The sequence below is a fragment of the Ranitomeya imitator genome, chromosome 1 (assembly GCF_032444005.1).
Source record: "Ranitomeya imitator isolate aRanImi1 chromosome 1, aRanImi1.pri, whole genome shotgun sequence".
Taxonomy (NCBI): Eukaryota; Metazoa; Chordata; class Amphibia; order Anura; family Dendrobatidae; genus Ranitomeya; species Ranitomeya imitator.
The window spans coordinates 739,571,249-739,595,978 of NC_091282.1; the positions used below are offsets into that span (position 1 = coordinate 739,571,249).

Sequence of the window (24,730 nt, forward strand, 5' to 3'; positions counted from 1 at the left end):
GCGCCTTCTCTTCCTGATCTCGGCGGCCATCTTTTGACACCACACAGGCTGATGCTGCAGCGCTGCTCCAGCGTTTTGAATCACAGCTTCAGGGAGCGATTTCTGTGGACATTGCGGATCTCCCCCGGGGACTCAAGACACAGGACCTGGGTAAGCTGTAGAAACATAGCTTAACCCTTCCCCTGCTAGAAAGCGCTCTCCTCAAGGCTACACTATGTCTCAATCAAAGCCTAACAAAAAGTCTGGGAAAACCCACACTGTGTTTTTTGCTGCTTGTACCTCTTGTAAGGTATCTCCACCCTGGGGTCACAATACTGCGTTATGCTCAGCTTGTGAACCGGTGACTGCTCAGGAACCACCTGTTACTGATATTGAACCCAGTGAGCCTAGTCCCCCTGAGTGGGCTACCTCCCTTGCTCGGTCTATGGCATCCCTGGCCAAAGCGTTAGACTCGTTCCGAGACCCTTCCTATAACCAGGACACTCTTACGGCCAACGCTTTTGATGATCAGAACCCCTTGTACACTAGGGGTTGTACCTTACCAAGGATCTCTCGCTCTTCCAGGAAAAGAACTCATGCCTTGTCCCCAGACCATCACCGGGTATCGGGTTCTGAGAGTTCCATTTCTCGCTCCCCTTCCCTTGGGGCTAGTAGAGAACCTGTCTCCGAGGACGATTCTGACACGTCCCTAGATCAGGAATTTCAACACGATCAGGAGACTCTCGACTCTCTCATTGAGTCAGTAAACAAGGCCCTGAAGCTAGATGAGGAACGTTTATCTAAAACGGATCATGCTGTGTCCTTTAAGAGGAGCAAGCGGGCTCACAGAGTGTTCGCCAATCATCCCAAATTTAAGGAAATCGTTGAATCTCATAGGATCCGTCCAAATAAACGCTTCACAGGGCAAAAGCCCATGGAGTCAAAATATCCCTTTGCTCCTCATCTAAGAAAAGATTGGTCACAGTCTCCTCCGGTAGATCCTCCAGTATCGCGCCTAGCTACTAAATCTATTTTATCCTCTTCAGAGGGCGCCTCGATTAAAAACCCCACCTATCATCAGATCGACAATATTGCTCGTTCAGCCTTTGAAGCCTCAGCAGCCACACTCTTTCCTTCTTTTGCCACTATGTGGGTGGCTAAGGCTATGACCCATTGGGCTGAGGACTTGTCTTCAGCTGTTCTGGATACCAATCTTCCCCCCGAGGTAGCAGACCTTGCTACTCAGATAGCCAGAGCTGGGGATTTTCTAGTGACCGCGTTTCTGGATGCCGCTGACTGCGCTTCTCAAGCAGCTCCAAACGCCATCACCATTCGGAGGTCCTTATGGCTCTTGGACTGGCGTGCGGATTCTACTCCCAAAAAGTCATTGACTTCTTTACCATATCAGAGCGGTTGCCTTTTTGGCCAAAAACTCGATCAATTAATTTCTGACACCACTGGGAGGAAGAGTAAATTTCTCCCACAACAGAGCCCCTTTCGGGCTTATCGGAACCATCAACAGCATCAACACCATCAATTTTTTTCGTTCCAACTCAAATAGGTCCTCTACTTCCACATCTTCCGGACCCGGCCGGGCACAACGTAGGGATAGAGGTCCCCAGACCTCTTACAAACCTTCCCCTTCATGGAGAGGCAGGCCTAGGCAGTCAGGATCCAGGGGGTCCAGACCGGGCAGATCTCCCACACAATGACTACCTGTGGTATCCGGGTGACAGCCTTAAAGTAGGTGGCCGCCTGCTTTCCTTCAGTGACGCGTGGCTCTCGGTCATTCACAACGAATGTGTCTGCGACTTAGTGTCCTCCGGATACAAGATATAATTCTCCTCTCTCCCAACAAATTGTTTTTTCCTGTCTTCTCCTCCCAGGGCAAAGGTATCAGAGTTCTTCCAAGCCATAAGCTCTCTAAAAGAAGACGGGGTTATTATCCCTGTCCCTCAGAGCGAAAGGTTTCAGGGTTTTTATTCAAACCTGTTCATTGTTCCAAAGAAGGACGGTACAGTACGGCCCATTCTGGACCTAAAACTGCTGAACAAGTTCTTCAGGGTATGACGGTTCCGAATGGAATCGCTTTGTTCTGTCATCGCCTCCATGGAAAAAGGCGAGTTCCTGGCATCTATAGACATCCAGGACGCGTACCTCCACATTCCAATTTTCCCCTCTCACCAGAGGTTCCTTCGCTTTGCAGTTCAGGAACAACACTTCCAATTCATTGCTTTGCCCTTTGGCCTCGCCACCGCTCCCAGAGTTTTCACCAAGGTCATGGCGGCCGCCGTGGCCGTCCTTCACACCCGAGGCATGGTGGTACTACCGTATCTAGACGATATCCTCATCAAAGGCCCCTCTTTCCGCGCCTGCAAGAGGCCATGAACATCACAATGGATTCGCTTTCTCACCTGGGTTGGAAGATAAACTTCAAAAAATCTTCCCCAGTACCGGCTCAGCGAATTTCCTTTCTAGGAATGATGCTTGATTCATCCCAGGGGTTGGTGCTTCTTCCCCCGAAAAACATCTCAGCCTTACAGCGGGAAGCTCAGAAGCTCTCTCAATCTCGCACTCACTCTCTGTGCTTCTCTCAGCCTTACAGCGAGAAGCTCAGAAGCTCTCTCTATCTCGCACTCACTCTCTGCGCTTCTCTCAGCCTTACAGCGGGAAGCTCAGAAGCTCTCTCAATCTCGCACTCACTCTGCGCTTCAGTATGAGAGTCCTCGGCAGGATGATAGCAGCTATGGAGGCGGTTCCATTTGCCCAATTACACCTCCATCCCTTACAGCATGCCCTCCTGGCGGTTTGGGGCAGGAACCCGTCCTCCCTGGACCGTCGGTTCTTTCTTCCCTAGCAAGTCAGACAGTCTCTCAGGTGGTGGACATTGAAGTCCTCCCTGAATCAAGGGAAGTCTTTTCTTCCAGTACATTGGCTAGTTGTGACAAGAGATGCCAGTCTTCTAGGCTGGGGAGCGGTGTTCCTACATCACACTGCTCAGGGCCGCTGGTCACTTCAGGAATCACGCCTTCCGATCAATATCTTAGAAATTCGGGCAATCAGGTTAGCTCTTCTCCAGTTCCATTTTTTCCTGGCGGGTCGTCCCATCAGGATTCAGTCCGACAATGCCACTGCAGTGGCATACATCAACCGACAGGGGGGAACCCGCAGCATGGCAGCCATGAGAGAGGTAGGCTACATTCTCCGTTGGGCTGAGGAAAACCGCTGAATGATTTCTGCGGTTCACATCCCGGGAGTGGACAATTAGGAGGCAGATTTCCTCAGTCTTCAAAGCCTCGACTCTGGGGAGTGGTCTCTCCATCCCCACCTTCCACCAGATCTGCTGTCGTTGGGGGAACTCCAGTCGTGGATCTGATGGCCTCACAGCTAAATTCCAAAGTCCCCGAATTCATAGCTCGGTCCCACGATCCAACAGCCATCGGGGCAGATGCACTCGTATTTCCGTGGCATCATTTTCGACTTCCGTACATATTTCCCCCGCTCCCCTTACTGCTCAGAGTCATCAAGAAGATCAGAGCAGAGGGAGTACCAGTAATCCTGATTGCGCCAGGCGTGGTACACGGAACTAGTTCAACTAGTCGCCGATGTTCCCTGGCGATTACCGAATCGCACAGACCTGCTTTCACAGGGCCCCATTTACCACCAGAACTCTGAGACCCTGTGTTTGACGGCATGGCCGTTGAGACCTGGGTTCTAACCCAGGCAGATTTCTCTCCGGAAGTCATCTCTACCATGATCAGTGCTAGAAAGCCTACGTCAATGCGTATTTATCATCACACTTGGAAAACCTTCTTTTCTTGGTGCAACGACCGGGGACGTTCTCCTATTGAATTTTCCATTCCTTCCATCCTCGAATTTTTACAAACCGGTTTGGACTTAGGTCTCGCCCTTAGTTCTCTCAAGGGGCAGATTTCAGCCCTGTCCGTTCTTTTCCAACGCAGGATTGCCAACAGATTACAAGTGAAGACGCTCATTCAGGGAGTCTCCCATAAGGTGCCGCCGTATAAGATGCCGTTGGAACCATGAGACCTTAACCTGGTCCTCGGAGTCTTGCAACAGGAGGTTTCCCTGTCCTTTCTTTCATGGAAGGTTGCCTTCCTGGTTGCGGTCACATCCATTAGACAAGTCTCAGAGCTGGTGGCTTTGTCTTGTCAAGTTCCGTTCCTGAATTTTCATCAGGATAAGGTGGTTTTGAGAACATCCCCGTCCTTTTTGCCAAAGTTGTCTCATCCTTCCATCTCAATCAGGAGATTGTCTTACCGTCACTCTGTCCGGCACCAGTACATCGCTTTGAGAAGGGCCTCCATACACTGGATTTAGTGAGAACTCTCAAGAGGTACGTCTCGCGGACGGCATCCTTCCGCCGGTCAGATGCCCTGTTTGTGCTCCCGGAAGGGCCAAGGATGGGGTTTCCTGCTTCCAAGGTGACAATAGCCAAATGGATTTGTTCAGCTATTCAGGAGTCCTACCTAGTCAGAGGTCATCCTGTCTCAGCAGGGATTAAGGCTCATTCCACTCGGTCAGTGGGTGCGTCTTGGGCCATCCGGCACCAAGCTTCGGCAGCACAAGTTTGCAGAGCTGCAACCTGGTCCAGTCTGCATACGTTTACAAAACATTACCATATTCATTCTCAGGCCTCAGCAGATGCAACCGTCGGCAGACGAATTTTGTAGGCGGCTGGGCCGCATCTGTAACCTGTGGGTACAAGGAGCAATTACAGTTGATTGTTTCCCACCCAGGGACTGCTTTAGGACGTCCCATGGTCCTGTGTCCCCCAATGAGGCGTAGGAGAAACGGATTTTTGTGTACTCACCGTAAAATCCTTTTCTCCAAGCCAATCATTGGGGGACACAGCACCCACCTTAACGGCTTTGGTTTTCTGTGTTGGCTTGGTTTTGACATACCGAACTGGTTCACTTGGAGCCAGCAGGAGGGTGTATACTGCAGGGGAAGAGCTATTCTTTCTGTATTACTTAGTGTCCTCCTAGTGGCAGCAGCATAACACCCATGGTCCTGTATCCCCCAATGATTGGCTCGGAGAAAAGGATTTTACAACGAGTACACAAAAATCCCTGTTTTTTGTTATTTATTTATTATTAAGTTCAGTCATTTTCATCTTATTGTATTTTAGAATGAAGTCTTTGATCACGCTTGAGAAAAAATTGGAGACATTGGACCAAGAAAAGAATTCAATTTTTGACGCCTTTCAAAAAGTTTTAAAAACTCTACAAACAGAAGATTTGACTTGGCGTGTGGACTTGTGGGAGGATACACAGCAGTATCTTTGTCACAGGTAAGGGGCGTAACATCCATCTGTCTGTACATACGTCTTTGGTTCTTGTTATATACAATTTCTCGATACTGCAGCTTTACAGCAAAGTGGTTTTTTTTCTTGAATTTTTTTCACTTCTTGGCTTTTTATCTAAGGATAAAGAAGACTTGTCATCAGGTCAAAATTAGCCAATTTTTTTTACTTTGTTTTATTCCCGCTGCTTTCCTGAGTCTTCCATTTTTTTTTTACATCCACCATACTGTTCCAAAGATGTGAGCTTTTTTATTTAGTGCAAAATTTTATGGTCTTTACCAAGGGGGCAGTGCGCATAGGGTAATATTGCAAAACAGCTGAAAGACACACCTCAGAGGATCCCGTGAGCCCGCTAGGTAAAGACCATAAAAATTGGCACTTAATTAAAAAACGAATCTCTGGAACTAATGGCCAATTATTATTATTATTATTAATATTATTGTTAATTTCTTACATAGAGCTTTACATGTGAAAAAGGGGCATACATAGACAAGTACATTAAATATGAGCAATACAATGCACACACAAGAACAGAGGGAGAGAGGACCCTGCCCGCGAGGGCTCACAGTCTACAGGGGATGGGTGAGAATACACTAGGAGAGGGTAGAGAATTAGAAAAAATACAAAAAGTTGAATATTCAGGGAAGCAGCCACAATAAAATAAGAGCCAAAATGTACTTCTTTTGAGCTAGTGATGGGTCTTTTTTTAAGTGGCCCATTGATGTAGAACAATACAAAAATGCACACTGGGTAGAAACTTTGGAGTGTACGTATATAATCAACAGTTAAGTGAACCTGACCCTCAAGATTGAAGCCATGGGCTACCTGAGTAGATTGAGTCCAAGGTGCAGAGTTTCCCCAGTAATGATTACTCTGTATTTCTATAGCTAAATGGGTTTGGGACCCCAATTGAACTTTAGGGTATGTGTCCACGTTCAGGATTGCATCAGGATTTGGTCAGGATTTTACGCAGGTAAAATCTGCACCAAATCTGCACCTAAGGTCACTGGCAGGTCACCTGCGTTTTTCATGCGTTGTTTGACGTGTCACCGCATTGTAAGGACATGCTGCGTTCTGAAAAGATGCGCCGCATGTCTGTTTCCGCGGGTATGCCGCCTGCGTGTTTTAATGCATAGTGGAGACGGGATTTCATGAAATCCCCTCCACTATGCTGTAACATCTGGACGCTGCGTGTTTGATGCTGCTGCTCTACACAGCGTCAAACACGCAGCATTTCCTGAACGTAGAAACATACCCTTTGGCAAATTTCCTTTTTGCCTCCTTTTGCACTTTTTTTTGTTCACTTTTTACTTTTTCAGTCCACTCAGGTGGAGGAAATAATCTTGGACTCTTTAATGAAAAAAGAAAATATATATATATTTGTTATACTTTTTTGACACGTGGTTTTGTTTTTACGCCACATAATCCCATACCTTTTTTTTTGTTTTAATTTTTTAGCAAGGAACAATGTGATGCCATCATTGAACTCCTTCGCAAGTTCCAGCAGCACAGGACAACGCTGACATCCTTGATTCAGAAAGTGGAGATGACGATTTCTCATCGGTCTTCCTATATCGGGAAAGACAATCTTCATAAAATGATGATGGAGGTAATGGGAATACTAGTTGGTCTGGTTTGAAACTGGTCATGGTTGAAGCCCCATATTCTTCTGGATGTCAGATGAGAGTCGCCTATTCAAATCTGTGGGTGTGCAAAAAAAGTGGATTTCATACAGATCATCCATTTTGCATCCAATTTTTTACAGATACACATATTATTAGCCCAGGAAACTATATTCAGTCTTGTAAATTTTATTTACTGTTGAAGTATAAAAATGTAGATAAAAAATGTTCTTTATTTTTTCAGGATGAGAAAAAAATAGTCAAAATTTTTATACACTTATGATCTTGGCCGTACAGGCCAGGTCTTTATTCTGGCAAATAAGTTGGTCCCAGCAGGTGAACCCCCTTTATGATGCTCAGATGCCCTTATGGTGCTTATCCCCTTTGCGATAGTACAAATATACACCCTATGGGCACGGGTGGTGAATGGATATACGGAAGATATATGGAGGATGCTGGCTGTTTTGAACAGCTGGGGCCTGCCTCTAACAACAGTGACCGGAGCTAGCCACATAAGGAGACATCTGTATTGACGTTCTTCAGCCACCACTTATCACGTAGAATTTTGACTAAACCTCTTCTATCTAAAGCTGAATGCAAAAAACATGCTGCCATGCTTATAACAAGATCATGCAGTCAGCTTAATTTTTCCACATAAATATTTCCAAAATCAATAACCAGTCTGGTGACCTATTGATTAAAAGAACCAATAGTCTCAGTCCAGTCTGTGGATGGTTTATCAAAATTTATCAACTTTTAGGCTATGTGCACACATCAGGACTATTTGTAGAAATTTCCTGAACAAAACCGGACATTTTCCGCAAGAAATCCGCATGCGTTTTTTGTGTGCAGATTTTTCGCATTTTTTTCCTGAGCTTCCCAATGCATTAAATAGCGGAAAATCCGTGAAAAATCCACAAAATTAATGAGCATGCTGCGTTTTTCTCAGCGATGCGTTTTTATCGCGGAAAAAAACTCAACATATGCACAAAAATTGCGGATTGCATTGTATTAAATAGGATGCTTAATGAATGCTTTTTTTTCGCGGTTTTACCCTGACCTTCCTATAGACATTCATGTTAGTTTTGCCAGGCATGCATATGTGCATAACGGGATGTTGCAGCAGCGTTATAAAATATTTTCCCGTGTGTATTTTGGATGCTGATGGATTTACGAACTTGACTGTCCCTTAAAACCAAATCCGGAACATGTCACTAGGTGTCTCTGTCTTCTTTTATCTGACGAACGGTTCTTCATTGCAGGTTCAGGAGCTGAAGCCGGAGATCGAGGATCACTCTAAATATGTAGAAGAGATCAACTCCGTCTGCAACAAACTGCAGTTCCAGATCAGTAAGATAAAGAGATGTGAACATTCTCCATTCCAGGCAGAAGCAAATGCGCTCATCGACAAGTGGTTAGATGTAGGTATTTTCCATGGCTATTTACATCCTGTTGGAAGATAATGACTTTTTTTTCTGGTTGGGCAGAGTTCCCATTAAGGCTCTGTTCCCACTTGCGTTTTGCAGTTCATGCTGAGAACTGATCCATTATATAATGAATGCAAAAGACACCAGAAGGACCCTGAGGACTATAATGGGGTCTGTCAGGTTTCTATTATGGTGTCTCTTTTTATAGTGAAAACGATTCTGTTACATAAAGGATGCAAAAGTGCGTCCACTGGCTATAATAGCATCCTACCAGCATTAAGGGCAGGATGGAGAAATGGAATTGTAATGCGCAGGTGTGAACAAGACCTAATACATGATGGGAAGGGGTGGTAGTCGTGGGCAAGGTACTCTTCTCTTACACCTCGGCACGTTACATGAAGGTGTCGGTCCTGGCTAGGTGCGTGGACTTGTGCCATGATGGCACTACGCCCTTGAAGGCCTCATTTTATCGATTACTTTGATTGGCCTGGACCAGATTTTGGGGACTTCAATGAGGGAGACCACCAGTCAAAAATAAACTTTTTACTGAACGATAACTTTGTGGGGATTATATACCGTAGATAGCTTCCCTCACTATACGGAACATCTCCACATCTCTATTCCTTTCTCGTTACTCGTTTGTTCTCTGTCTCCGCTGTTTCACTCTCCTTCACCACAGCCCAGCTCAGTACTACAATCCAGTTAGCAAGAGTCCTGTTCACAACTCGCGGTTCCGCTTCTTCTTTCCCTCAAGGGAACTATGTTGCCAAAAAAATAGGAATCTTATAATGTTCACACCGGCCTGGACTTTTTTTTACGCTCTAGCCTCCCGTTGACATGTACATTTGCTGCATTGTGTAATACGTTTTGTATTGACATGTCTAATCAGCGTGTGCAGGGAGGGGAGCAGAGTCAGCTGTGACATCGCCTATTGTGATTGGTGGATCCTGTGATCTCTGTACCTGAGATTGTAAACCTGCCTCTGATGATAAGGAGCCTGCTGAAACCTCTTCCTGAAAAAAACCCCACATTGTATAAATCTAGTATTTCCTCAGTGGCCAGCGTGAAAATTGCATGGTTACTAATTTTGTAATAAAAATTATGATATGAAAAATAAAAACCTTACCAAAAATTAAAAAAATAATGTAACACATAAACCTAATTTAAACATTTAATTAATTTTCTGATGAGAGAGCCCCTTTAAGTTTAGCGTTTGGCTGACAGCATTTGATGGTCCATGGGTACCCTTAGTATAGTTATTTCATCTTTTCTTCTTTCTTTTTTTTTTGGTCTTATAAAAACAAAAGTAAAATGCAAAGAATCCACAATAAACAACAAAAGCATAAAACAAAAACATTTGTAAAAGATGAAAATGTATCATAGAACATATTGTATCTTCAGTATATTATTTCTGCGGAATTTCTTGCAGGTATGCGAAAAACGAGACGGCTACGATGAAAACCTAAAAAGTGCCGTCTGCCTGTGGAACAGAGTCCTTGTTCTCTCACAAGACATGGAGCCTTGGACAGAAGGAAAAATGAAGCTCTTGGAAAGTGCAAATGTCACCAGTGATGATGTGCGATCTCTACATGTAAGTATTCACTGTGAGATGGATGAGACGAGGAATAATTAGTAATTGTTTACAGATTTTGTGTTCCAGTTTGCTTTTACTTTGTGCGCTGTATATAAAATGCTTTACTATATGGACACCATCAATAAGCAGGTTAATCTCTTTATAGAGACCTTATTTGTAGTCCGTCAGAACAAAATAACTGTTCAAACCAAGCACAGGCGCTTGGTGCACCCTTGGGGTGGCCGAGCAGTTTTGCGCCCAGTCCCACCTATGTTTTTCCATCTATATCAGCCCTTTTATACCTTCTGTAGTGCCAGAGCTGTCAATCAAGGGCAAGGGAGAAGTGAGGATGGATGCAAAACAAGTAGGTGGGAAGGTTCACTTTAAGGGGTATTCCCATCTCCAAGATCCTATCTCAATATGTAATAATAAAAATATTATGAAATACCTCCAATTAGAAATATAGAATAGTTCTTCTGATTAGCTAGGCCTCTTTCCTTCTGTGCAGGGCTTTGCAGTAGCTTATGTATCTATGATTATGAGTACTCATATAGTAACAGTTAGTTAGCTGTTACTGGATACCTCAGCTACTGCACATGGGGTAAGCGACATAGCAAATCAGAAGAACTATACTACATTTCTAATTGGAGGTATCTGATAGTATTATACCTACTACATATTGTGATAGGATATTGGGGATGGGAATACCCCTTTAACTGTTTGACCATCAAAAACCACGCTGACAAAAAAAACCTTAAAATCCGCATCAAAACGGTGCCAAAACCAAGTGTTGTTTCAAAACTGCACCAAAAACCATGTATCTTTTAGATGCCGATTTTAGATGTGGATTTTTGGGCCAGAAAAAAGAAAACTGCGTGTACATACTGTTAAGGAAGAGAAAGACTCCTCTAAAAAATTCCTCCCAAAAAAGAGCGTTTTCCGCATGAAATATTTGTCTTTTTTGAATGTCTCAAAAAATCATGGAAAGCTGACTAATATTGATCCGAGTCACAGATCGAACTAGTCAGTGCCAATGAAAAAATTGGACAGCACTCAGATCCCATCCTTGTGTGGTCCGATTTTCGTGGTTTGACTTGATGAAGAAGTTATATACCGTACTTCAAAAGGCGTTGACGAATAAAACCACCTGAAATTTGGATTGGCGGCCTTCATTTTTTCTGCACTGCAGCACCGAATAACCCATTTGTTTCTCCAGTTCTATGTATTTATCCCCAATAATCAGGAACTATTGAGCAGTGATCGCAACTCCCAGGACTATTAGGATTTCCTGACACTCCTGACGTTCTATGTATGAGTTCTAGATTAAATGAGATTTTCTTTCCTGATGCTCAAAACAAAAATATAATGTAGAAATATGCTAAATATTTTTTGTTTTTCTTTGCTTTCAGATTGAGCTCCAGGATCAAGAGAAACTTTTGGAGGAAATGAGTCAGAAATCCATAGAAATACAGAAACTTTTACAAAGTGATGAACTACCATTTGAACTGCAGGTAAAAAAAAAGTAGTATATAGCACTGATTATGTATAGACAATAAGGGCCCCTTTCCACTTGTGAGAAAAACGGACGAGTGCAATCCGATAAAAAATCGGATTGCACTCGGACCAATGTTTTTCAATAGGTGACATTCCATTAGCGATTTTTTTCCCAGCCGAAATCGGACTGAGAAAAATCTGTGTCGGCTGAGAAAAAAATCGCAGCATGCTGCGTATTGCTGAGATTCTCGGACGAGACTCGCCAATGCAAGTCAATGGGTGCGAGAAAAAAAACGCACAGCACTCGCACCATGCGAGTGCTGTCCGATTTTTACGCACCCGTGTCCTTAGAAAAGCCGGCAATTCAGCGCAGAGTACACTAAAATCACACTGACAGGTTAGATGAGAGTAGATATATACACATAGAATAGGTATATATACATATATATATGTCAGGGATACACCTATATATATATATTTATATTTAATGCAGCGTGAGATAGCTTTAAAGCTGGTAATTCAATTGCCGGCTTTTGCTTTCTCCTTCCTAAACCCGACATGATATGAGACCTGGTTTACATACAGTAAACCATCTCATATCACCATTTTTTTTGCATATTCCACACTACTAATGTTAGTAGTGTGTATGTGCAAAATTTGGCCGTTCTAGCTATTATATTTAAGGGTTAAATGGCGGAAAAAATTGGCGTGGGCTCCCGCGCAATTTTCTCCGCCAGAGTAGTAAAGCCAGTGACTGAGGGCAGATATTAATAGCCTGGAGAGGGTCCATGGTTATTGGCCCCCCCCAGGCTAAAAACATCTGCCCCCAGCCACCCCAGAAAAGGCACATCTGGAAGATGCGCCTATTCTGGCACTTGGCCACTCTCTTCCCATTCCCGTGTAGCGGTGGGATATGGGGTAATGAAGGGTTAATGCCACCTTGCTATTGTAAGGTGACATTAAGCCAGATTAATAATGGAGAGGCGTCAATTATGACACCTATCCATTATTAATCCAATACTAGTAAAGGGTTAAAAAAATACACAAACACATTATTAAAAATTATTTTAATGAAATAAAAACAAAGGTTGTTTTAATATTTTATTTAACGCCCAATCCACTCACTGAAGACCCTCGTTCTGTAACCAAAAAAACATAATAAACCAACATTATATACATACCTTCCGAGGATCTGGCACGTCCAACGATGTCGATCCATCTGAAGGGGTTAAAATATTTTGCAGACACGAGCTCCACTAATGCAGGATGCTCATTTCTGCAAAACCCCGGCGAATGAAGCTAAATATAGGTCAATGACCTATATTTAGCTTCATTTGCGGTGAGGCGCCCTCTGCTGGTTGTCCTCATATGAACTCGAGCCAGGGAGCTTTCTAGGAAAGTTCCCACGATCTAGGAACAGCCAGCAGAGGGCGCCTCACCGCAAATGAAGCTAAATATAGGTCATTGACCTATATTTAGCTTCATTCGCCGGGGTTTTGCAGAAATGAGCATCCTGCATTAGCGGAGCTCGTGTCTGCAAAATATTTTAACCCCTTCAGATGGATCTACATCGTTGGACGTGCCAGATCCTCGGAAGGTATGTATATTGTTGGTTTATTATTTTTTTTTTGTTACAGATCGAGGGTCTTCAGTGAGTGGATTGAGAGTAGAATAAATTAATACAACAACCTTTGTGATTTTTTCAATAAATTAATTTTTAATAATGTGTGTGTGTTTTTTTTTTAACCCTTTACTAATATTGGATTAATAATGGATGGGTGTCATAATTGACGCCTCTCCATTATTAATTAGGCTTAATGTCACCTTACAATAGCAAGGTGGCATTAACCCTTCATTACCCCATATCCCACCGCTACACGGGAATGGGAAGAGAGTGGCCAAGTGCCAGAATAGGCGCATCTTCCAGATGTGCCTTTTCTGGGGTGGCTGGGGGCAGGTGTTTTTAGCCAGGGGGGGGCCAATAACCATGGACCCTCTCCAGGCTATTAATATCTGCCCTCAGTCACTGGCTTTACTACTCTGGCTGAGAAAATTGTGCGGGAGCCCACGCCAATTTTTTCCGTCATTTAACCCCTTATTTTACTAGCTAGAACGGCCAAATTTTGTATATACACACTACTAACATTAGTAGTGTGGAATATGCAAAAAAAATGGTGATATGAGATGGTTTACTGTATGTAAACCATGTCTCATATCATGTCGGGTTTGTGAAGGAGATAGGAAAAGTCGGTAATTGAATTACCAGCTTTAAAGCTATCTCGCGCTGGAAGAAATATAAATATATATATATATAGGTGTCTCACTGACATGTATATATATGTATATATACCTATTCTACAGTTAGGTCCATATATATTTGGACAGAGACAACATTTTTCTAATTTTGGTTATAGACATTATCACAATGAATTTTAAACAAAACAATTCAGATGCAGTTGAAGTTCAGACTTTCAGCTTTCATTTGAGGGTATCCATATTAAAATTGGATGAAGGGTTTAGGAGTTTCAGCTCCTTAACATGTGCCACCCTGTGTTTAAAGGGACCAAAAGTAATTGGACAATTGACTCCAAGGCTATTTCATGGACAGGTGTGGGCAATCCCTTTGTTATGTTATTCTCAATTAAGCAGATCAAAGGCTTGGAGTTGATTTGAGGTGTGGTGTTTGCATTTGGAAGGTTTTGCTGTGAGGTAAACATGCAGTCAAAGGAGCTCTCCATGCAGGTGAAACAAGCCATCCTTAAGCTGCGAAAAGAGAAAAAAACATCTGAGAAATTGCTACAATATTAGGAGTGGCAAAATCTACAATTTGGTACATCCTGAGAAAGAAAGAAAGCACTAGTGAACTCATCAATGCAAAAAGACCTGGGTGCCCACGGAAGACAACAGTGGTGGATGATCGCAGAATAATCTCCATGGTGAAGAGAAACCCCTTCCCAACAGCCAACCAAGTGAACAACACTCTCCAGGAGGTCGGTGTATCAATATCCAAATCTACCATAAAGAGAAGACTGCATGAAAGTAAATACAGAGGATTCACTGCACGGTGCAAGCCACTCATAAGCATCAAGAATAAAAAGGCTAGACTGGACTTTGCTATAAACATCTAATAAAGCCAGCACAGTTCTGGAAGAACATTCTTTGGACAAATGAAACCAAGATCAACCTCTACCGGAATGATGGAAAGAGAAAAGTATGGCGAAGGCGTGGGACAGCTCATGATCCAAAGCATACCACATCATTTGTAAAACACGGCGGAGGCAGTGTGATGGCTTGGGCATGCATGGCTGCCAGTGGCACTGGGTCACTAGTGTTTATTGATGATGTGACACAGGATAGAAGCAGCCGAATGAATTCTGAGGTATTCAGAGCCATACTGTGTGCTCAGATGCAGCCAAATGAAGCCAAACTGATTGTCCATCTGTAGTATGAAACGACAACCAATGACCCAAAACATAATGCCAAAGCAACCCAGGAGTTTATTAAAGGGACACTGTCACCTGAATTTGGAGGGAACAATCTTCAGCCATGGAGGCGGGGTTTGGGGGTTTTTGATTCACCCTTTCCTTACCCGCTGGCTGCATGCTGGCTGCAATATTGGATTGAAGTTCATTCTCTGTCCTCCGTAGTACATGCCTGCACAAAGCAATCTTGCCTTGCGCAGGCGTGTACTATGGAGGACAGAGAATGAACTTCAATCCAATATTGCAGCCAGCATGCAGCCAGCGGGTAAGGAAAGGGTGAATCAAAAACCCCAAAACCCCGCCTCCATGGCTGAAGGTTGTTCCCTCCAAATTCAGGTGACAGTGTCCCTTTAAGCAAAGAAGTGGAATATTCTTGAATGGCCAAGTCAGTCACCTGATCTCAACCCAATTGAGCAGCATTTCACTTGTTAAAGACTAAACTTCAGACAGAAAGGCCCACAAAAAACAGCAACTGAAAACCACCTCAGTGAAGGCCTGGCAGAGCTTCAAAAAGGAGGAAACACAGCGTCTGGTGATGTCCATGAGTTCAAGACTTCAGGCAGTCATTGCCAAAAAAGGGTTTTCAACCAAGTACTAAAAATGAACATTTTTTTTTAAATTATTGAATCTGTCCAAATACTTTTGGTCCCTTTAAAAACAGGGTGGCACATGTTAAAGAGCTGAAACTCCTAAACCCTTCATCCATTTTTAATGTGGATGCCCTCAAATGAAAGCTGAAAGTCTGAACTTCAACTGCATCTGAATTGTTTTGTTTAAAATTCATTGTGGCAATGTCTATAACCAAAATTAGAAAAATGTTGTCTCTGTCCAAAAATATATGCACCTAACTGTATGTGTATATATCTACTCTAATCTAACCTGTCAGTGTGATTTTACTGTACTCTGCGCTGAATTGCCGGCTTTTCTAAGGAGACCCGTGCGTAAAAATCGGACAGCAATACGGATGTCATACGGATGTTGCGATAAACAAATCGCATCACACTCGCATGGCACTCGCAGACGTTACATCAGTTTTTCGGTCCGTAAATCGGACCGTTTTTTTCTCACACAAGTGGAAAGGGGCCCTAAAAGTTATTGTAGTGAGTGAAGTGAGGATGGCGGTATTTATGCAATATGGCTTACAGGATATCCTCCAGGCCTTGAAAAAGTATTCAAACTCTTTTCCACATTTTTTTCACATTACACCCACATACTTAAATGTATTTTATTGGGATTTATGTGATATACCAACACAAAGAAGCAAGTGTTTGTAAAGTGTAATGGAAATGATACATGTTTTTCAAAATATTTAAAAAATATAAATGTGAATATTGTGAAGTGCATTTGTAGTCAGCCCCCTGAAGTTTGATACCACTGAATAAAATCTGGAGTGCAAGTTGATGGGAAGATGGATAGAAGCTGCAAAAGTCTTGAGACTGGGGTGTAGGTTCACCTTTGAGCAGGACAACAACCCTAAACATCCTGCCAGAGCTACAATGGATGGTTTAGATCAGGGGTGGGGCCATTTGGATATTTATACCATCCTTCGGGGGCCGTACACAAGGTACATCCTGACTCTGGCACTGGTTTCAGGACATAATCTTTCATTGCATGCCCTTCAGTGTTCAGTAGTGAACACTGCGTATGTGTGCTAACAGAGGAAGAAGAAAGTAATGAGCTGGTTGTAATCAAAATACACCTTCCTGCCCAAGAATGTGGTCCCTGAGAATCTGCCCGGGGGCCTGATAAAAGGTCATCGAGGGCCGTGAATGGCCCTGGGGCCTGATGTTCCCCACCCCTGGTTTAGATTAAAGTATAGTCATATGTGTGAATGTCACAGTCCAGACCTAACCCACTGAGAATCTGTGAACATTGCTGATCACAGATGTCCCATGCAATCTCACTGAACTAGAGCGAGTGTGCAAAGAAGAACGGGCCCAAATGTCCCCTCTAAATATGCAAAGCTGGTACAAACAGACCTCAAAAGACTTGAAGCAGCGAACGATGGTCCTACAAAGCATTGACTCAGGGGTTGAATACAAATGCATGTCACAATATTCACATTCATATTTTTAAAATATTGAGAAAACCATGTATCATTTCCTTTACACATCTCAAATACTTGCTCCTTAGTGTTGGTATCCCATAAAATCACAATCAAATACATTTAGGCTATGTGCACACGTTCAGGATTTCTTGCAGAAATTTCCTGACAAAAAAACGGACTTTTCTGCCAGAAATCCGCATGCGTTTTTTTCACGTTTTCCCAATGCATTAAATAGCAGGAAAAATCTGCAAAATTAATGAACATGCTGCTTTTTTTTACCGCGATGCGTTTTTTTTGCGGGAAAAAAACGCATCATGTGCACAAAAATTGCAGAATGCATTCTAAATGATAGGATGCATAATGTATGCGTTTTTATCGCAAAAAAAAAACGTGAAAAATCCTGAACGTGTGCACATAGCCTAATCTGCTTTTTCTTCTCTTCTAATTAGGTCATTAAGGATTCTCTGGAGAATAAACTCACAGTGATCGCTACGATTGCGTCTGAAAATTCTGGAAAGGAGAATGTATCAGCTATGTCCGCTGCGTCTGACTCACCAGACAGTTGTACATGGGCCAAAGAATTACAAGAGGTGACAACAAGAAATGAGATGAATTCTTCATGGCTTACTATGACCCTGCATTGATATTCTAGAGTTGTAATTTGATCCTTAAAGGGAAAGTGTCATCAGAAAATGACCTATTGTATAAATCAGGTTTTGGTGTTAATTGTGTTTGGTTGCCAAATTATTTCATATTACAATCTGTATTCAAAATAAAAATGAGAAATCTTGCAATTCCCTCACCGGCGACTGGGGCTTTTTTAGACTTTTAACTTCCTGTTGTTTCAGGAAGCACACATGTACATTAGACTCTGACCTTATCTTTTGTATTGAAGCATTTAATGAGCGTGTGCAAAAACTATTCTGAAGGGAGATGGAGCAGGGAGATGTGACATCACCTGTTGTGATTGGTGAATGGTGTGTTATCACGTGGGTATAGAGAGGTTGCCTTTCATTGTAGTCCTGTCTGTGAGGATAATGAGACTTCTGAAAACTCTTCCTGAAACAGGAAACGTGGATCTAAAAATGCATCTGTGGTCAGTATGAAAGTTTTAAGTTTTTTTTTTTTTTAAATACAGATTGTGATATGAAAAAAGAATTGTGCAAATTTTTTTTTTTTAATATACACCACATAAAAAAGTATAGCTTATTTTATGATGATACATTTCCCTTACGGGGTATTCACCTGATGGATAGTGATCTATTTGCTTGGATATGCCATCACTTTCTAATCTTACTGCTACAGGTGCGATCCTCACTTTTTAGAATATTACAGTGATATGCCATAACATTTAATGAGTGAATACATCTTTAAAAAGAGGTTTTCTAGAATTTATGAAAAAACGATTTAAGAGTATGTGAAGGGTTAAAGGGATTCTCAAGCAGGACTATAATATTGATGAATTATCCTCAGCATAGGTCACTAATATCAGATCGGTAGCGACCCCACCAATTAGCTATTAGACCGGCGTCACACTCAGCGTATAAAAATACGGTCCGTAATTTACGGCCGTAATACGCAGAAAAGTCCCCAAAAGAGTGGTCCGTATCTCATCCGTAGGCAGGGTGTGTCAGCGTATTTTGCGCATGGCATCCTCCGTATGTAATCCGTATGGCATCCGTACTGCGAGATTTTCTCGCAGGCTTGCAAAACCGACATACGGACATACAATGGATCCATGTTCTCAAAAAATCGTAACAACATATATACTGTGTATATATATATATATATATATATATATATATATATATATGTCAGTGAGACACACACATATATATATATATATATATATATATATATATATATATATATATTAATATTTCATACAGCGCGAGACAGCTTTAAAGCAGGTAATTCAATTGTCGGCTTTTGCGATCTCCTTCCTAAACCCGACATGATATGAGACATGGTTTACATATAGTAAACCATCTCATATCCCCATTTTTTTTGCATATTCCACACTACTAATGTTAGTAGTGTGTATGTGCAAAATTTGGGCGCTCTAGCTATTAAATTAAAGGGTTAAATGGCGGAAAAAAATTGGCGTGGGCTCCCGCACAATTTTCTCCGCCAGAGTAGTAAAGCCAGTGACTGAGGGCAGATATTAATAGCCTGGAGAGGGTCCATGGTTATTGGCCCCCCCCTGGCTAAAAACATCTGCCCCCAGCCACCCCAGAAAAGGCACATCTGGAAGATGCACCTATTCTGGCACTTGGCCACTCTCTTCCCATTCCCGTGTAGCGGTGGGATATGGGGTAATGCTATTGTAAGGTGACATTAAGCCAGATTGATAATGGAGAGGCGTCAATTATGACACCTAGCCATTATTAATCCAATAGCATGAAATGGTTAAAAAACACACACACAATATTGCAAAGTATTTTAATGAAATAAACACACAGGTTGTTGTAATATTTTATTCCACTCTCAATGCACCTGAAGACCCTCGACCTGTAACAAAGTAAAAATAATAAACCAACAATATCTCATACCTTCCGTCGATATGTCCCACAATGTAAATCCATCTGAAGGGGTTAAATTATTTTACAAGCAGGAGCTCTGCTATAATGCAGCTGTGCTCGTGCCTGTAAAACCCCAACGAATGAATGGAAAGTAGGTCAATGACCTGTAGTTACCTTCATTCGCGGTGATGCGCCCTCTGCTGGATGTCCTCATATGAACTTGAGCCTGGGAAAATATTCAGAAAAGTTCCCACGCTCGAGGTCATAATTGACGCCTCTCCATTATTAATCTGGCTTAATGTCACCTTACAATAGCAAGGTGACATTAACCCTTCATTACCCCATATCCCACCACTACACGGGAATGGGAAGAGAGTGGCCAAGTGCCAGAATAGGCGCATCTTCCAGATGTGCCTTTTCTGGGGTGGCTGGGGGCAGATGTTTTTAGCCAGGGGGGGGGGGGGGGGGGGGGGGGGCAATAACTATGGACCCTCTCCAGGCTATTAATATCTGCCCTCAGTCACTGGCTTTACTACTCTGGCTGAGAAAATTGCGCGGGAGCCCACGCCAATTTTTTCCGCCATTTAACCCTTTCATTTAATAGCTAGAGCACCCAAATTTTGCACATACACACTACTAACATTAGTAGTGTGGATTATGCCAAATAATGGGGATATGAGATGGTTTACTGTATGTAAACCATGTCTCATATCATGTCGGGTTTAGGAAGGAGATAGCAAAAGCCGGCAATTGAGTTACCGGCTGTAAAGCCATCTCGCGCTTGATGAAATAATAGTAATATATATATATATATATATATATATATATATATATATTCTATGTGTACACATTTATTCTACTTATTCTATTGTAAGCTGTCAGTGGGATTTTACTGTACACCGCGCTGAATTACCGGCTTTTCTATAGAACACCGCTGCGTATTTCTCGCAAGTCACACTGCTGGTCCGTGTGTAATCCGTATTTTTCTTGCCCCCATAGACTTTCATTGGCGTATTTTTTGCGCAATACGGTGACAAACGTAGCATGCTGCCATTTTCTGCAGCCGTAGAAGACCGTATAATACGGATCAGTAAAATACGGCTGATAGGAGCTGGGGCATAGAGAAGCATTGTACCGTATGCAATCCGTATTTTCAGCACCTCTCATACATCCGTAAAACACGGTAGTGTGACGCCGGCCTTAACCGCTCCTGCAGTGCCGAGAAATTTAGTGTAGAAGCTGGAAGAGCACGTCTTGTGGCCATTCTTGGGTACTGCAGTTTAGCATCTGTTGAAGTGTGTGATGTTCCCTGTTATCAGTCTCTTCAAGGTGCTCAGAACTGGATAACTTGCCAGAAGGCCATAGAAATGTGTACCCACTGAATACTAATATCTCAAGACCGTTTTCTCCTTCTCTAATAATCTCAAGAATAAAGATAACCAATACAGATAAATACTTGTACTGATACATTAGGCATTAGGAAATATTATTAACCCTTTTTCATCCTTTTTTGCTTTTACCAGTCTGAGCCCCAAGCTCCGACATTAGCGGAGATCTCTGTATCGGAGGTAGAACCTGAAATCGTAGCAAAAGACATACAAGAAAGTGACACCATTACTTTGGTGGTGGGACCCAAGAGGTAATAGGCATGGGGTATCTTCTATTGTACGAATAGCTACATGTCACCTTTACTAATGCAAGCCTTGTTATACCACATAGGGCTGACGTCCAGGAGGATGCACAGGCACAGGAGGAACCACAAGCCGAGACCGGGAGCGAAGCTCTGAGGCTGAGACTGGCAGGGTTACAGAAGAGACGGGAAAAGCTAAGCCCGGACCTCCAACCCCGACTACCAGACAATGAAAAGCAGCTCAGAAGCTTCAGAGAGCTTCTCCAGGAAAGTGAGGACATGATGGGGATATTGTCAGCGAGGATATCTTCTGCCGGCACTGGACATCATGGTCACTGGCTGGAAGTTAAGATGCTACTGGAAACTTTCATGTTGGATTTGCAGGCAAGACATTTGCTCCTTTAGGTGTTTATGGGGGGATCTCAATATTTACGACCTTTCCTTAGGATAAGTTCTCAATGTCTGATCGGCAACCCCATAAATCAGCTGAATAAAGGGGTCTGCGATGAATCGGCGAGCATCACACCTCCTTCATTGTTAACCCTAATACTGCCCCACATCGTACATGATGATGATCGCTCACGGTGCGGATACCCAGTCCAGCGCAGTCCTGTTCAAGTGAACATTGCAGTGTATGAGATTAACATTCAATAATCAGCTGATCGAGGGGCTCAGGAGCTTTGAACCCTCACTAATCAAATATTGACTTCCTCAACCTACATTTTTTACTTTAGCTCATGTATTTTTGGCTAGAAATTATTATGCAAATTGGTCACATTAAAAATTGCACCGTATGGCTTCTACAGGCTCATTTAAGTTTAAAGTGGTCTGTGGTCATACAGGCAAATGGTGTAACATTTTTTTTAATGGAAAACAATTACAAAAATGAATTTTAGTAAAAAATACATGCATGTAAGTTAAAAAAATGACCAAAAATGCCGAAGGCAATCTGCTCATAAGAGGGAAGGACTCAGTGGCAGCTTTTCCTGGACATATATCAGCCAAAACCACTGAATTATGGACCTCATTGGTATGAATTACAAAGAAGTCCTCAGATCAATGTCTGTGAAGCAAATAATTCTGACGCATTTTCAGATTTATAGTGGTGAACTTTCAGGTTGTCCCTTGAGTAAAATGCCTTGAAGAAACACATTCTGGCTGGGTCATTGCTGATGCAAGATTTTGGCCATATTTATATTTGCTATAATTGCAACTTCGAGACCCAGTGGTGCATGGGAAAAACAAAATGGGTTAAAGTGTCCTGCTCTGCCAGTCAGGACAGAAGGGCCCGGTGTTTGTTTCTTCACTCCATGCCCTTTGCCTGAGTCTTGGGCCAAACAGTTTACTTATCTGTTGTTGGGCATCCTTGTAAAGGTTCTTGCCATTGGGGAGCAAAGGTGAAGAAACCAGCAGAGCTGGCCCCTGTATCTCCAAGAGCCCCATGGCAGTCACATGATCTGCTTCTTTGGTATGCTTGTAACAGCCATGGGAGGTATGGAAGATTGTCCTGGGCTATCGTGTGTGCGCCTTAGTTAGAGCACTTGTCCTATGGCAATGGTGTGTACACTGGGACTGTCGTATTGTGTGCTATGGTGTGTGCGCTGTGGCTATGCTACCTGTGCTATGGCTCTGGTGTGTGCGCTGTGGCTATGCTACCTGTGCTGTGGCTATGGTGTGTTTGCTGTGGCTATGCTGTGGGCTCTGTGGCTATATTACCTGTGCTGTGGCTATTGTGTGTGTGCTGTGGCCATGCTCCCTGTGCTGTAACTGTGGTGAGTGCACTATGGCTACGGTGTGTTGTGGCTATTATGTGCACTGTGTCTATAGTGTGTGCAGTTTAGCTATTATATGTGCTGTGCCTCTGGTGTGTGCGTTGTGGCCTTAGTGTGTGCTCTGTGGCTATGTTGTGTGCTCTGTGGCTATGGTATGTGCACTGTGGCTATGGTGTGTGCATTGTGGCTATAATGTGCGCTGTGGCTGGGGCATGTGCGATGTGGCAGGGGTATGTGCTCTGAGGCTATGATATGTGCGGTGTGGCTGAGGCATGTGTGCTGTGGCAGGGGTATGTGCTCTGAGGCTACGATATGTGCGGTGTGGCTGAGGCATGTGCGCTGTAGTTGATGGGTGTGCACTGTGCCTGGAGCATGTGCACTATGGCTGGGGCGTGTGTGCTGTGGCTCGGACATGTGCGCTGTGGCTGGGGCACGTGTGCGCCGTGGCTGGTGCATGTGAGCTTTGTGGCTGGGATGTGTGCTCTGTGGCTGGGTTATGTGCGTTGTAGCTGGGGCGTGTGCTTTGTGGCCTTGGTGTGTGCGCTGTGACTGGGACGTGTGTGCTGTGGCGTGTGAGCTGTGGCTTTGATGTGTGCGCTGTGGCTTTGGTGTGTGCGCTGTGGCATTGGTGTGTGCTGTGACTGGGACGTGTGTGCTGTGGATGGGACATGTGTGCTCTGTGACTGGGGTGTGTGTGCTGTAGCTGTGGTGTGTGCGCTGTAGCTGGGGCATGTGCGCTGTGGCTGGGGTATATGCTCTGTGTGGTTGGAATATGTGCTCTGTGGCTACGGTATGTGTGCTGTGGCTGGGCCATGGTTGCTGTGACTGGGGCATGTGTGCTGTGGCTGAGGCATCTGTACTGTGGCCGGGGCGTGTGTTCTGTGGTTGGACTGTGTTGTGGCGTGTGTGCTGTGGCTGGGGCATGTGTGCTGTGGCTGAGGCATCTGTACTGTAGCCGGGGCATGTGTTCTGTGGTTGGACTGTGTTGTGGCGTGTGTGCTGTGGCTGGGGCATGTGTGCTGTGGCTGAGGCATCTGTACTGTAGCCGGGGCATGTGTTCTGTGGTTGGACTGTGTTGTGTGTGTTGTGGTGTGTGTGCTGTGGCTGGGTCGTGTGTGCTCTGGCGCGTGCACTATGGCTGGTGCGCTGTGACTTGGATGTGTGCTCTGTGGCTTTGATGTGTGCTGTGTCTGGATATGGTATGTATGCTGTGGCTTTGGTAACTGGAATTGGCTGCCATAACATGGATTCTAAAATGTAGAAGTGTTAACAGCACACAAAACCAGTTGTAACCAATAAATGAACCCGACATAACCAGTCTAGACCTTGTAGTTACTGGTCAAGTACTTAAATGTAGAAACAAATGCCCTTTGCACATTATAGCAGGACATTGGATTTTTAGTTGTCTCCCCTCTAATTTTACGCGGGGGTCATACCTGATCCAGGACCCGTATGGATGACGCACTCATTGATTCCTTCTTCTTACTTCTAGGATACAATTCAGATGCTGGAAAGTCGCCTAGAAGGACAGCGGCAATATGAAAGTCTTTCTACTGCCCTGAATAACAAAATGACAAGTTTTTATGAAGAGCTTCTTAATTTTGCCCGCTCATCACGGGAAAACGCACCGTGCGAGCTGAAGAGACAGAAATTACAGGTGCAATTGTCTGTGATAATACATTTCTCAATAGAACATTGCTCAATTAGGACGGCTCCCAGATATATAACCTTTGAGATCCACTTTATTCAGGGAGAAAATTGTCTTAAAGCAGGGGGTAGTTAATTTTCTTTTTTTGTATCAGAGGAGCCCTTTTGCAATGCAACTCGGGTCATTGCTCGTCAGGTAAAAAGCCTAT

The 24,730-nt window shown here is 43.5% G+C and overlaps 1 protein-coding gene across 4 annotated transcripts in view; it reads left to right on the top strand.

Moving 5' to 3' along the window:
- SYNE2 (spectrin repeat containing nuclear envelope protein 2) overlaps positions 1-24,730 on the top strand; it is a 395,759-nt gene that overhangs the window by 157,341 nt on the left and 213,688 nt on the right. For all 4 annotated transcript variants that reach the window (XM_069733882.1, XM_069733900.1, XM_069733891.1 and 1 more), the window contains exons 33-41: positions 5,132-5,293; positions 6,764-6,914; positions 8,190-8,348; positions 9,784-9,945; positions 11,337-11,438; positions 17,400-17,540; positions 20,996-21,111; positions 21,192-21,486; positions 24,367-24,531. In XM_069733882.1, coding sequence (XP_069589983.1) covers positions 5,132-5,293; positions 6,764-6,914; positions 8,190-8,348; positions 9,784-9,945; positions 11,337-11,438; positions 17,400-17,540; positions 20,996-21,111; positions 21,192-21,486; positions 24,367-24,531 — 1,453 coding nt within the window. The remainder of the gene's footprint in view (positions 1-5,131; positions 5,294-6,763; positions 6,915-8,189; positions 8,349-9,783; positions 9,946-11,336; positions 11,439-17,399; positions 17,541-20,995; positions 21,112-21,191; positions 21,487-24,366; positions 24,532-24,730) is intronic.